The sequence below is a fragment of the Chelmon rostratus genome, chromosome 23 (assembly GCF_017976325.1).
Source record: "Chelmon rostratus isolate fCheRos1 chromosome 23, fCheRos1.pri, whole genome shotgun sequence".
NCBI lineage: Eukaryota > Metazoa > Chordata > Actinopteri > Chaetodontiformes > Chaetodontidae > Chelmon > Chelmon rostratus.
In genome coordinates, this window is record NC_055680.1 from 3,571,238 (window position 1) to 3,586,672 (window position 15,435).

The 15,435-nt window shown below is 46.4% G+C and overlaps 1 protein-coding gene across 1 annotated transcript in view; it reads right to left on the bottom strand.

The window, feature by feature from the left end:
• Window positions 1–15,435, bottom strand: part of nrxn2b (neurexin 2b) — a 550,653-nt gene that overhangs the window by 5,812 nt on the left and 529,406 nt on the right. Inside the window, exons 21-22 of the mRNA XM_041964490.1 lie at window positions 8,983–9,308; window positions 3,506–3,584 (exon numbers count right to left, since the gene is read on the bottom strand). Coding sequence (XP_041820424.1) covers window positions 3,506–3,584; window positions 8,983–9,308 — 405 coding nt within the window. The remainder of the gene's footprint in view (window positions 1–3,505; window positions 3,585–8,982; window positions 9,309–15,435) is intronic.

Sequence of the window (15,435 nt, forward strand, 5' to 3'; positions counted from 1 at the left end):
ATACGACTACAGGAACATCTAAACTGTGGCACCCACACCATAAACCCGGGGCTGTGCACTTGTGGAGGATGGCTAGCTAAGGGAGATCAACGAAGTATCATACTGACAAATAACTGACACCCAAACCAATCGACCAGGGTGGGTCTGATCCCAGGCAAGCTCTGAGTCACACCGGGTGAGTGGGCCCAGCGCTCTGGGTCATCCCTCATCTGTCACCCAATCTCTGGGTTTCGCTCCTCGACCTAAAAAGAACACTCGCAGGTTGCCTCTACGGCGTACCGTCTGATGAATTATTGAGGAGCCCCTCAAAGCTCTGATCTTGTCAGAGTAAAACCGATATAGCGCCTACAACATCCTGGGACTGATAAGCAGCTTGGAGGTATGCGAGAGAGGGAAAAGTGGGGTCGTGCTGAGGTAGAGAAAAGACAGAAAGTGAGATATGGAGATAAAACGAAAGAGATTTAATGAGCCGGGCTTGTTGGTGAAAGATATTTGTTTAATGTCTTCTCTAATTGCGTCGTGCTGCGAACACAATCAGTGTCTACAGATGACTTTCCATGTATGTGTGTTAAATGGGAGCTCATGTGGACATACAAATAGCTTATTTTTTTTCCCTCTATGTGTGCATGTTCACTTCGTCACTCTATCCCCGGAACATGTTTCATCTCTGTAATCCCGGTCCCAGCTTCCTCGGTCTTGTCACTCTTCTGACAGAGGCTCATTAACAGCACTGGAGGATCCAAACCAAAGCTTTAATTGGCTGATGTAATTAAGGCTCCCTAACAAAGTCAAAGTTTAATTAGCCTGGTGGGAAAGGCAGGAATTGTTCATGGGAATTTCACTCTGCTCCCTCTCAGTTTTGCATCCTCTTCCTCCTCTCTCCTCTCCCCGGTTCTCTCTTCTGCTTTGAGCGCAGAGGAACGTGACACAAATCTCAATGAGGGTCAGTCCTTCACAACGCAGCCCTTCCAGCTCCTTCCCGCTCATCTCTTCCTCAGGTCCTCCTTCTCCTCTCCTGTCCCGCTTCCTCAGCATGCGGGCGACCGCGGACCGTGAGCTTTTCGCATCGAGGGTCATCACTTAGCGCCAGACAGCCAAAACACTCCTGGATGAAATGCAGTTTTAAGAAAACAAGTTGCATGCTTTGAATTATGTGTCGTGCGACCCGAGCTGCGGGTAAACACATCTGTAAAGCACAACCACGGGCTGGATATACTGTAAGGAGCCGTATTGATCCACAGGAATTCACACCAGTCATATCTCGCTCGGCTTAATAGAAAATCCACAGCTGTGCTTAACATTTTCTCTCCTTCCTGAAGGCGGTTCAATAACACAGAGCTGCATTCTCAAATGTAATTGAAAACACTGGCTATTGGTCGTATCATACAATGACTGCAGGCCTGTGTTTGTGGAGCGGTGATGGAGAGGGGACACGTTTTGTGGACAATGTTGACTCTCCTCTCCTTGTCCACAGCTTTCGCCGAGGCTTATCCGACCCCGCTGGCTTGCCTCGCTGGAACTCTTGTGGCATCTGGAAGGTGTGATATGGAGCACGGGCGCGCGAGAGCGTGTTTGTTGTTTCTCAGGAGGGACGGCTGCCGAGAGAAAACTTTACACCCACAGAGTGAGAGAGACAAGTGTCTGTCTGGAAAGGTGAGCACGTCTGCCGCTATGTGTGTGTTTGTGTGGGCATGTGAGAGAGAGAGAGAGAGAGAGAGAGAGAGAGGGTTGCATTTCCCCATGGGAGATTAAGCCTGGGCATAGCATCCGCCGAAAAACTCGCATTTCTCCTTTCGATAAGAAGGGAATTGAGTCTCTATTTCGGTCCCAGCCACCTACAGAGAAAACCGCAGGAGAATGCTACACTCGAGTTTCTCAACACATGTTCAGATCAGTTTCTCCTGGCTCAAACATGCCGCTATAATCTCCTGCCATTTACAGTCCAACATATATTCCATTCAAACCACTAATCCCCATTCCTGAGAAAAAGTGCTTTCCGCAAAGACATTATGGTGATTCTGACTCTCATTTTTCTTGTTTCACTGTTTAACTGAAGGCTTGCTCTTCCCTCAGGACATTAGGGTAGATTCTGGGCAAATCTGGCCTTTATGTTGTATAATGCATCCATACCAAGATAAGTGACGCGTTTTCAATTTTGTTTTTTGCATTGCTGCATTTATGAAAGTGTAAAATGAGAATGGGTGCAAATGAAGCACACTTTAGACCAGGTGTAGACATGTTTTCCCAGAGAAAGCACACTGATGCAAAGGTCTAATCCCGTGTCCCTGTTTCCATGACTCATCTCAGACTCGGGGGCGTGCACATAAATTCATCTAATCAAATGTGACTACGGGTGACGACCTGACCCCGCCCGTCGTATAAAAGCACACTTTACCATTAGCCCATGGCTTCCCAAAGAATGTGGTCGAGGTTCGACGTATTAACCCCTCCCTCGCCATGCTCCTGCTGCATAGTCCTCTACGGCTCCGTAATTCTTCACAGCTCAGAAAATCGAGCACACTTTTGATTGATCCAATCAATTTCTCATAACTATACGCTTCCCATGTATTCCATTTCACTCAGTACATGAGTATGAATTAAAAATAAGGTGGGAGATTGAATGTGTTTGATTCATTGCAACCTACAGAATGATCTAGAATAGCAAATGAAGTGTGCACTTATAAAGGTTCTCATCATTGATTTTAGGTGTTATTAACAGCGTTCCACAACAACAATTTCTACTATTTAATCCCTAGAAGTTGTAAACCGGCAGTGCTTTTTTCAGAGGTTTCACTGAGGCTGTTTTCATCGTTTTCATCCCACCCACACCAGCCATCTGAATCTACGATGCCGTTTCACAAAGACAATCTCGGGATGGGATTTTTCAGGATAAAATGCCGTTACATGTGGATCTGCATATCTCCTGGATTTCTGGCCTCACTGTAGAGGAGGCAGTCATTCGAATCACGCTGCTTCACTGTACATGGTTCTTGGCAGTTTTCAAGTACGCCCAGCTTAATAGAGCTAGGAACCACAGAGTCGGGGTGTAAAACACATGGCCTTTAACTTGCACCTCCTGTCATGGTGTCAGAACATTACTTGACCCGCTGTTCACACTAACAGTGCCTCAGCCACCGGGCCTGCCAGCCTGCAGCTGTGCGCTGCGCAGAACGAGCTGCGTTTCCACGTTCAAACTGTCCCGGCTTGTTAAAATCGAGGCAGGAGATCGGCGCAACAGCTGGGTAAATGCCAGACACTACCACTTGGCTGAGCAACTGACAGACCACGGCGCTGCTGGCTGCCTGCTGCTTTGAAAACCAATAAGAAAGGGCGCACATCTGGCCAATCAGAGTTGCATACAGAGGGCTGAGCAGTCACAAAGTGTCATAGAAAAGTGGAGGAAGGGATAGAGCAGTAGTCTAGGTGAGTCTACCTTTGTTTCTAGGCTGCACTGTGGTTTTGAATACCAAGTACTATGAGGACAGAACTCCCTGAGTTGACTCACCATTTCCAGGCTCACACTCCTCCAAATCTTCGTCATCGCTAGGACACTCAGCTGATGCTACCAAGAGGTCATCCGCATTCTGGAAGGACACAGACAGAGAGCAGAGGAGATAGAGTCAGGACAGGCTGTACTGGTGTGGAGGACACATGAAGCATTGAAGAGGATGAAGAGTCTCTCACGGCGAAGGTCTAACTTAAAAAAGTCTGTAGGTAAAAAAAGAAAAACTGTCTGTGGTTACAGGATTAAGATTTACCGTTGGGCTGTTTGTTAGGAGTAGCACATTTACAGAAAATATGGAGGCGGCTGTGCTTTATGAGGGGCACCCATGTGTATTTATGTAAGCAGAGATGTGAAGTTTGAGGGAAGTCAAAGTGAAACAGGCTCTTTCTGACCAAACAGCAACCAATCAAAGAGCTGCAGTTTAGTGTGTGCTGTCTCCAACAGCCTCCATCGTGTGGGCAAAAATGTCAGACACTGGGAGCAGTATTGCGCAACCATCATTTAACTTGTACTTTTTGCTGCATCTGTATCAGGAATCCGGATGAAAACAGATTAAATCCGACAAGGCGGTGCCAATTTAGTAGCCAGGGTTTGTCCTGACTCAGCTGCATGTCTAGATGCCCCCCTCCTGTTCTCAGCCTCTGGTTGTTATTCAAGGCGGGGTCATCGGATAGAGAGAATTTTCTCTCTGTTGTTAATCCACGGCTGGGGTGTAATAATTTATTAATTGCACTGTGTCAGTTTGAGTGTGTGCTCACGTCACCTGTCTCCGTAAAATGGGCCTAATGATCCTGTTTCAATTTCCGAGCAACATCTCCATCAAACATGCGCTTAGATTTCTACTCCATCCACGCAATCATCCCAGCTCCACCTGAAACATAGCGAATGCTTTAAAATGTGCACGTCTTTAAATTAAGCAACATGGACATCAACAAACGCCCAGGGCAGGGTGTGTTTGTGGGGAAAAATGGAAAAAAAAATGTTTCAATCACCCAGTGTCGAGCTGACTGTCAAATGGCTCTTTCAGCCTCCAGGAGTTATCACAGTTGTAATTTAATGCAACATCCGTGGCACACTCGTAAAGCCCATTTCACCCCGGACAGCCCGCAACATCAGCGCTGCGTGTCGTTTCGTGGATGCGAAAATTGTGACATGAGGCCCGCTAACCCAGCGTACTGATAACTGCTGAGGAGAGCGACAAACTCCAGTTTACCTCGGCCAGAACTTTTCTCTCTAGCCTCCAAGTTGAATCCGCGAGGAGACAACTTCGAACCGTCTCTCGCATCCATCCAAACACCTGGGAGTGCTCTCCACTTAACACAGCGGTGGCAAGGGCGTCGCTTGTGATCTCAGTTTTATAACACCCTGACAACAAATTTGGGTCAGAGCGAGACAAGTGATGACTCCACCGGTTTCATAGAAACCCACAGTATCAAGGGGTGAAGGGAAGAAAAAAAAAAACCCAGGACCCCCACACACATCAAAAGGTAGATCTTTTATTCTAAGCATCAAAGGGCATTATTCCACAGTGATCAAAGCTACGGCACGGCGGGTAGCTCAGAGCTGTTGGAGAAATTGAAATTTGGGTTTCCGCCCGCTTGCTTTCCGCCACCCTGGCCGTGCCTCCTGTCTGCGCTGTGTCTTGGTGGGTGCTTGGGATGTTCATTAGAGCGCCATAGTTCCTGTTAGCTTTGTCCAGTATATTTATAACTTTATTGCTAAGTTTTCTTCAGCACAAAATGACACCACAGGCTCCATGCGATGGATTATTAACTACCTAAAGGAATGTATTTAGATAAGCACACATCCAGATCACTGATTGCCTGTATGGAACTGTGATCTATAGTGTTAGTGTGACCTGTAACTGAATTCATTAAAAGCAGTCAGTGAATAACCCATTTCATTTAACATACTGTATATTTTAAAGCACAGGTGCAGATTTTTTTATTACATTTTGACTGAAACATACAAATCTATATAAAGCCTACAAACTGTGCAAAGACTGCCAAATTACCAGTCAATATTAGGTTCCTCAGAACAACCAGCAACCACAAAATAAGACTAACTAGCAGAGCTTCAGTAAGTGCACCGAGCTCCTCAGAAGCCACATAACCAGTAGCTATGTAAATCAGTGCCTAAATAAAAGATTGCGTCTACATTATTTAAAGCCGCTATATGTGGTGCCAGCCTGGTTCCAGAGTGTCCGCTGTCCACCTCTCCAGGTTTTTTTTGTGTCGCGCTCACTGATGTCATCATCTTCAAATGGACAAAATAATCAGACCAGCCAATCAGACCTTTGTAGGCAGGTAAAAAGCTTAGGTGAGACGGATGCAGCCAAACATTTGAGTATTTCTGTTAACAACATGACAAACGAACTGCTTCTAGCATCACTGCGGCAGCTTCTGTGCTTCTGAAAGTGATGTTGACAGGATGGAAACTACAGTCACTCCTGACAGGTTGGGGCAAAATAACCCTCCCGGCAAACAGAAAGCAGAAAGTGACTGAGTGAGTGACTAACACACACACCGCTCCGTCTCTGCGTTTGGGAAAACGAGACGGCGCCACAGTCACAGAGTTAATCCAAAATTAACTGAATCTGAAAATAAATTCATGAATTCTGGAGAATGTAAAATCAGTTTTAACTTCTGCCAGCCGTTAGCAGTGCACGTCAGGGCTGCTCAGTTATGAGCATACTGCATATTGGGAGCTAACTTCTACCCCAATCTACCCCTTTATTTTCTGCAGACAGGCTTGTACTTGCAACTTCTTATCGAAGAACCACATTACATTCTAAAAAGATGGCACTCAAGGACACTGTGATTACAATTAATTTCAACAGTAACTGAAATGGAAAATTAGCATTTACATTGCAGTGTGAAAGTATGCCACATGCTTCCTTGTCTGTTCAGCTACGATTCACATCACTGCGCATGATAATACTCATATTTCTACTATAACTATGAAAGCAACACTTCTTGTGCACTACAGGACAGACACACCACAGAGTTCATACACTGTCTGCTGCCTCTCAGATGTTTTCATGACTCTGCTTAATTTTTACTCGGCTACAACTGTTTACGCGACACAATTTTAGAACAGCACTTATTCCCGTCCCTCCCTTCACTGGACCATGCCTGTTTGATTTTCTCTCTTCGTGTGTGTGGGGGGGTGCCAAGCCTTCACACTCTCCTCACAAATGAGAACAAATTCCCGAATAAAAAATGTTCGGTCTCACTGGGACCATCTGTATGACTGATCAGGGCTGTGTTCGCCAACTATATGCCCCAATAAGGCTTTTATGTTGTTGCGGGAGCTGTGAAATATTGCCCCTTTGATCATTAAAACATGTGGATGAGCGACTCGTTGGTAATGTCGATTCAATCTCACGCGCATATCCTTAATGCTATTTTGGGCTATCATGATGATACACTATGTTCAGCTAGGTACACAATAATGAAGGAGAAGCTGTTAAAATGTGTGCACACTCGCTGAAAAATAGATTCTTAGCAATAAAAAGCACTCTAAAGGTGGGACTCTGCTTTTTTATGATCCAACATAAACGTCAGTCAGCACATGCAGCCCACATTAAGGCTTGTAACACTAGAGAAGCAGGCACCACTCAGAGTCCTTTGCCATCCTGAAATGGTTCCAGATAATTGATCAAACAGGCCGCGTATGGCTGCCAATTTCACGTCACATGCCGCTGCTATACAAGCTCGTTATATGCTGAACAGGGAAGAATGTTTCTGCCTCCGAGTCTGGAAGCCAGAGATATGATATTGCACCGAGTGGATGGCTACATGTGACATCTCGGAGTCGGGTTCCACGGCTCTCATGTTTAGAGAGAAGATGCAGGAACTCGAAACCGCAGAGCATTCATCAGAATTCGTCATGCCAACCGGGTATCGAGACACTGTTGTCTGTAAAATAGCTTTGACTGACCTCTCAGTCCAAAAACCTCACTTGCTTGTACTTACATGACAGCCTGAACACGACTGAAAGAAAATTGCCCGGGTGAACGAGCACCTGCGCGTCTTTTTGTCGGCTCGCATCAGAGCGCCGCTTTGATGAGGCTGTGGAGGCTTCATTAAGTGACTAACAACAAATAAACAGGAGCTGATGCAAAGGCAACATTCCAATTTTCTTTGAGCTGGCTGTTCGCAATACAATGTGGCATGAATTGCGCACTCGCGTCATCAACAGCTTCACCTTGACTTTGCTCTAATTGGCGCTATTCAGAATGAGACAGGACTTTCAAACGCTGGAATCTGCTAAGGTGTGAGACGATGATAAAGGGACAAAGAGTGTGCCGGTCTAAATATATTCTGAGTCTGCTGGTCAGGGTTGTCAGGGACGAGCTTGCTTACTGATCTCAGATAAGCTTCCACGGACACGAATAGTGCTAATGAACACAACTGAATAAGAGAAATGCGCTGGTAATTGGCACCTTGCCTTTGTGCTTCCTGCGACATGGTGAAGGTTTGTTGGATGGTTGAAGTTTAAAGCATGAAATGCTTTTAAAGAGGACAGCTTTGCTTTCAAGTCGTGACAGTACAAAGCGATTACAATAACCCAGAAACAGCTGACATAATGTATATCCAGAATAGACAAGGTAAGAGAAGCCTTTTTGCACAACCCATAGCTTGTAACTCACAGTATTGGGTGTGAAGTAGAGCATATTCCCCCCTGGAACACATGGGGCCTGCTATTAGGTCTTGATGATGGTACTGGAGTTCCAGAGGACTCGCCTCCTCCATCTTCCAGAATGTGGGCAACAGTGCTTCCCTACTGTTTGCTAATTGTTGCTTACCATGATGATGATGGCTACCCTTAGACCATGAATCATAATGTTTCACATGCATGTGTGGGAGAGTCATAAACATACGTTTCGTTACATATTGTTGTCGTGCTGCTGCTGCTGCCGCAGGATTTCCTTTTCATTATACTCCTTCCCTCCTCCGGCCCTTGTTGATCTGTCTGGGTGTGCTATAATTTCCAGCATAATACCACGTCTGGGGTTTAGTCAGCCATATCTTCTTAGAGGAAATCAAAATTGCAGTGTTGATTGGTCTAATAGGACTCGCCACACAAAGCTGTCATGTGACTCCCTGTCAGGCCGAGGGCTGTTTGAACATCTGAATGTGGCTGAGGGCTGAAGAGGGGACGCTCATGCGAAACGCTGCTCTGTGGACGTGACTGTTTGACCTTGCAGCTGACGTATGATTTCTTTTGAAATGCACCTCTACCTGTCCAAGGTGGGCCATCTGGTTACTTGGCCATGCTGCTTAATCTTTCCAATATTGTTTTCAGCACTTTGAGATTTGGGGGGAACTTTAGAAAGCCAATTAAAAGTAACTGGCAATGATCCATCACAATGCACCACACTGAAATATGTCTCAAACACTGAGCTCTGGCGTTCTTTTAGCTTCTCAGCATGAGTCATGTAAACAAGCTTGCATCACAAATGCACAGCTCACCTGTGTGACACTGTCCCTCATGGTGGGCGAGCGCTGTTTGCGGGTGGTGGTTGTGGCCATGGTGGTGGTTGTCTCCATGATTGTGGTGGACATATCAGCCAGCGGGGTGGTGGAGGTGGTGTCAGTAGTGAGCACCGAGGGCACGTCACCCACCAGCCGCAGGTTGCCCTGGGTCTGGACATTGGGGTCGCCCTCGGCTGCCAGTTTGAGCACCTGCAGGCCGTTGTAGTACAGGCCTGAGATCTGGCCCTGGAAGTGGCGCCCCTTCTCTCCACCGCCACCGATTTTGATGAACGCCTGGCTGTTGAAGATGGTCAGCTGGCGACCTGGTACGTGAGAGATAAGCAAGATGCAGAAATGATGAAGAAGAGAGAGAGGAAGGGGCGGTAAGAGAAGAAGAAACCATGGAAAGAGGGAAAGAAGAAGGGAGAAAGAGCAAATAATACAAATCAGTCATGGTCTCTGGGTGAGCTTGGACATGGAACACAAAGTAATACACAGGCACAGTGTGAAACAGGGGAGATAGAGGGACTGTTTTAATCACATGGGGTTTCCTGGGCAACACTTTAGGGAGCTTGGACCCTGGTTTGCTGCAGGTGTAGCCATTATGGGCTGGGCACGTGCCACTTTCTTCGAAAGGCAGCTTGAATCTGGCAGTCAAATGAATTGCAGGGGCAGTTGCGGCTTGACCCTCAGACTGAAGGTTCACAGTGAAATGCATCTCATTTGCCCTGAGATGGAATATATTAGAACAATGCTGGGTCTGTGTCATTGACCTCCAATGCACCTGAGCTGCACAATGATAAAGTACCTCTGCCAGTGGAAAAATGTCGCCCTGCTCCGCCATCCAAAGGAGGAAAATAAGATCCTCATTGGAAAAAAATGTTTAATTCAGCAGGGGCCGTCCCTCTCCGTGGTCATTACCATTCATCTGGATGGATAGATGGATGAAGGGAGGGTAGGGTCGACCATTTAACCAGGGTCCAATACTAATGTGTTACCAGGACTTGTGGTGAGGGGGTGGAGGGGGGTGCGGTCTGACAGGTGTAGTTTTTCTCCCTGTATTTCCTCCAGCTGATGTCAGTTTGATTTTATTTAGACTTCTACTTTTTGTATCCCGTATCTGCATCCCTGCTCTCCTTGGGGACATCACAGCACTGAGACTGATGCAAACCCTGACCCCTATTATGAGTCATGAGGACATGAGGGAAGATGGAGAGGAGTATTATTGCAGGATACTGTTGGAAGGATGTGGGTTAAAAACGGACCTGATGAGGTAATTACTTAGACGAGAAGGACGGGAGAAGCCAAAGAGCTTTTTTTATGGGTAAATCAATTCCTGTGAGGAAAGAGCGAGTGTGTCTGTTTGTGAAAGGGATACTACACTAATGTGTGCATCTGCAAAATATAGACTCTCCAGAGATGGTGTGCTATGGACCCCTGAAATTAGAGACTCCTCTGGTGTGATGGGAGCGTGTTTTTCTGTATGTGTGGATGCAGGTATGCAGATCACACAGGTATGAAGGACATCAGGTTCTCCTCGCTGCATATGTTTGCACATTTGCACTTCATGCACATGTTATCTGCAGACACTGGCCTGTGTGTTCAATTGCATTAAATGAATCCTCTGAATGTCTTTTGAACGCTGTGATTGTCTACTCTGTGGGATTGCATGCTGGTGAGGACAACCTTCCACTCATCAGCACAGAGACACCGGGGACAGGCTCGAGCCCCATTTTTTTCAATTAAGAGAGCTGAGAGGGCACTTCATCACTGTAATTATGATTTACTCTGCATCTACGTGGGTGTGCTCATTCTGACATATGTGTAACACCCAGGTGGGTGGGACTATCAGACAAATAATGCCTATTACTGCACATGTATGTGTGTGGGCACAAAGCCACATGCTCAGTATATGTGTATCTGAAAGTTATCTACAGACGTGCTGGAGAGATAAATCTATCCCACTGAGATGGGCCATTACATGTGTCATCCCATTATCAGATCATTAGGCCCACCAGGGGCCCACAAGGGACCCGACTCCAACTTCATAATGATGAGACTTAATGTCTGGCATATGCACTGTTGACATAATAGCTGAGACTCACTCTATTATCTAATCACTAGGCATGTTTGGTGAGGAAGTGATGAGAGGGACAGATTGTCAAGTTGTGGACATCAGCGAGGAAAACACAGGAGAACAACCATGCTTGTGTACATAGAGAACCTTGAGACATCACGCAAGATCACACTTAGAAATGCACATTAACAGTCTCAGCCCACCTCACGGCCCCCCTGTATCACTGTTCCAGTGTCCTTGACAAGAGGACACGAATATACACACACACACCCACGTGTCAGCCCAGAGGGTCTCCCATTTCAAGCAGCCCCGGTCGGCCCCCGCTCTCCGGTAAAGGGTGACGGAGTGCAGAGAAGTTGAGGGCACTCGTCATCAACTATGTTCCTGAATGCTGTCGGCCCTCTTGGTTTACCAAACAGCTCAAGTTCCTTTAAAAATGCTGCACTCTCGCTGTGTGTGAGCAGCAACTCCAAGTCAGAAGATGATCTGTTCAGACAGGACAGTTTACTCCGGAGGAGTTAAGTGCATCGGTGTCACAGTTACACTCTGAGCCAGTGACACAGTCATAAGTAAGCCATATTGACAAGCGGCTTATGACTATGATGCAGAGTGGGGAGGATTAGTTATACCTCCGAAAGTCAGTGTGCATCCATTGGCGTATAGTGACATATTTCTTAAAGAGTCCAAGCATCCGTGGGGTGACCTATTTAATCCTGCGTTGCTACTACAGCATGTGCAACGTCCTCCTTCGTTAAAAAAGGCGCAGGAAGTCGAGCTTTGAGCGCAGCAGAGAGCGCTGTGGCCTTTGATGCGTCTGAGAGAGAGAGGCAGCGAAAAGGAAGAAAGGTGCCCTCTAGACGAGATGAAGGGAAATCAGTGTTTGTTTTTGGAGCTGTCTGGTCGGGATGAGACTCTAACAGGGCCTGATGAAGTTATTGTTTCAGGGTCTGCCGGGTCAAATCAAAAGTGACATGTGGCTTTAGAGCCAATTTAGGCGGTGGGCATGAGCGGGGTGGGGCGGAGGGTTGGGGGGGCAGAAAAAGAAGCCTATGCATGACAAGCAATCACAGAGCTTAATATGACAGAGCTGGATGTGGCGCTGCAGCGGAGGAGAGGGTGTGTGCGCGTGTATGTAATGACTTATGAAATATGTCAGTGAAACGACCTTTGTGTGTGTGTGTGTGTGATAGTTGGCCTTTTCAAGTAGTGTGTATTTGCCCAATTTTATTTACATATGCCTCTCCCTTTGTGTGTGTGTGTGTGTGTGTGTGTGTGCTTCTGCAGCTTACTGTGCACACGGGGTTTGCACATTGATGAGGATCTATTGGACCAGTTGGTGGGGTTGGGCGGCTGCCGCCTCGCCTCTCTCTCCAGGGCTCTTAAGGTGATAGGCGCTTAATGGGCAGAGGCTTGGGATGGGAGGGGGGGCCAGGCGGGGTTGGTGCGGAGGTTGAGATGGGTGGGTGGAGGCAGGCGGCCAGCCACACACTATAACAGGCAGTCACGGCTGTACACAATGCCTTAATTAACTGCAATGCAGAGACCTTAATGGTCAAACTTGAGCTGCTGCAGACGCTGAGACTCAAGCTTGAGGCGTCTGTCTTTCTGTCTGCTTATCCATGCATCTGTCTATACCTATTACTTCTGAGTCATTTGGATAAAACATTAACATTTTTCCCCCTGCATGACTGAAACATGATTAAATATATGCTTAGGTATTTGTGTATAAGACAAATGAGGATTATCTATCGATCCAATTAATGTTCAGAGAACCCTTGCAAGGTTAGAGATGTTAGTTATTCTCTTTTTTCAGTTCTGTACATCCCCTGCCTGCCTCTGTCAGTCCCTATTACATTTAAATCCCTATATTATGTTCTCATAAAATCCATGGGGGAATATGGGAGGCACAAAGTAGCACACAGTGCTCCTCAAATTTGTCACAACAAAGTGGAGTAAAAATAGCAATGGGTAATGAAGGGATATGCATAGAAATGCTGGAAGCTGAAAGTAAAGCGACATAAAGATGTGGCGGGGCAGCCTGAGGAGGACTGAGCAGTCAAACATATATTGTATTTATAGTCCTGTGAATCCCAAGGCTAAGTTTCCGGTGGAAATTGGTGAGGATCGCGTGTCTTTTCCTGCCTTCCTTGGCTAGAAATCGTGCTTCAGAGACGCTGCAGCTTGGTAAATCCCGGCTCCTGTCCTCCAGCCTGGAAATCCGTCCTGGTGTGGAGCTGTACACACTTTGCTGCTTAAATAGGGCATCTGGGTAAAAGAAGGTGGGCACGACTATTTCTTAAGGCATCATCATCCGCAATCGCACCCGCCTTTGGTCGGATCACCCGGGGGGCTTAGTGGCTGATAGCCTTGCAGGCGTCATGGAGGAGTGAGGAGCGCTCTGACTTCGATTTCCTCGCCGAATCCTCGCAGTCATGACCCCTGCATGTCACAGCATCTTGTGCAGCTGGGGGAGAGCGTTTATTTTTACATTTCCAATGCACAGCGGAATGCAGTATGCAGAAACCATAACTGGCGGGGTAATCAATATGAAGGGAGAGGTGGACTCCCTCCTACTGTCCATCTTACACTGGCCTGGCTTTTTTTCAAGACTGTCCTCAGCAGTGTCCCAAAACAGAAGATGTGCAGTAATTGGAACTGACTGCAACTTTATCAATAAAGTTCCAAGTAAATCATCACTATTAAAGAAACTGATCCGTAACATTTCATTTACTTTTTTTTTGTGGCGGCTATAGGGCAGCTCCCGGGTTATCTATCAAATGCCTGAGAGAGGGACGATAAAGAACGAAGAGGTTGGACAGGCACTGAGAGAACGGGGACATGAGAGATGACAGGAGCAAGGGAGGATGACAGACGGGCAGGACAGAAAGAGCGAGCCTGCATGAGGATAGAATGTCAAAGAGACAGAGCGAGGGCATGGAGGGAGTGGATGACAAGCTTGATAAGAAAGAACAAGAGGAATCACGTGGTTAAAGACAGCGGCTGAGGGAGAGGAAGACATACAGCAATACACGGCAGTACGATGGGAGGAAAGAAGTGGAGGGAAGAGGAAGTGAGTTATGGCAAAAGAGAGCAAAACGAGGTACAGGAAAGTGCAGTGAAGTACTTCATGTGGAGAGGATATGGAATGCCTGGTGAGTCACCTCTGGCCTCCCACCCTCATTCTCAAGTGCAGTCAGCTCATCACATGGTTAACCTCGTGGTAATGACAGGGTTTAATGATGTGAACCTGTCGTCTGTGGCCATGGCGTCCTGCTGCATGCATCACTGCATTGACCAGAGAAGATGCTCAAATAGAGGAGGTGGGTGTATGTTTACACAGGGGTGGGAGGAATGCTAAAATTAGAAGCTCCGTTAGATGTGCTGTCAAAAACACTGAAGTGAAAGTAGACTTATTGTAAGAAACTATCAAAATTGCTAATTGTGTTTCTGACAAAACAGGGTACTTTGAAAGAGATGATTTTAATGGACCTGTCTTCTATCCGTAATAATAACATTGCACTCACAAATTTAATTGCTGAGAATGTTGGCAACACTCTGACATTAATAAAAAGACGTCCAATAGGGCAAGAAATATATGTCAGAGAGACAGGTTGCAAACAAACTCCCAGGTTAGCCAAAGATATTTGGAAGAGAAAGCAAAGTTGAACGGTCCTAATGCGAGTGCTGCGTGGCCCACAGTCATGTAAACTGTCAGGGAAAGTCACTCGCTGCTTATTTACACAGTGTTTGCTCCTCGCTAGCTTGCGAGCTCTGACACAGCCACAAGCCAGAAGTGGCTGAGGTGACATAGCGTGACTTGCTCCCTTCCAGTGGGTCTTCACCGTAATATGACATTATTACCTATTATTAAGGTGTGCTATCTGCGTTTAAGTGGTTTAGATAACCTGGCTAGACTTGAGTACAACCTGTGACTAATCACATGCTCCCAAATCTCAGCAATTACTTCGATCAGTACAATACACATCAGATCAGAAGCTATGACGATAAGATAGACGTTGTATGGTGTTGTTGGGTGTTTTTGGTTCTGTTTGGTTTTACTGAGGTTTGTCTTTTCCTTTTAATAATGTTTAAGTTCCTGTAGGAGGCGTTCTTTTCTTTGTGCACTCATGGTGGCTATGTTTGCTGTCACAGGAAATGTAAAAGGCACTGCTTCCTGTGTGCTGTGTGCAGACTTTTCCAATGAAAGACCCATCTGCAGTTTTAAAGGCTTTATCAGTTGGATGCAGGTTGCATCACTTCTGTCTGCTGTCAGTTAGCACCACAGCAGAATTCTATTAAATGACTCCTTCAGCCAAAATTAAACTGGCCTTAAATGCTGTTGCAGTAACAGGAGTAATAGCAAGTTTCCAGTT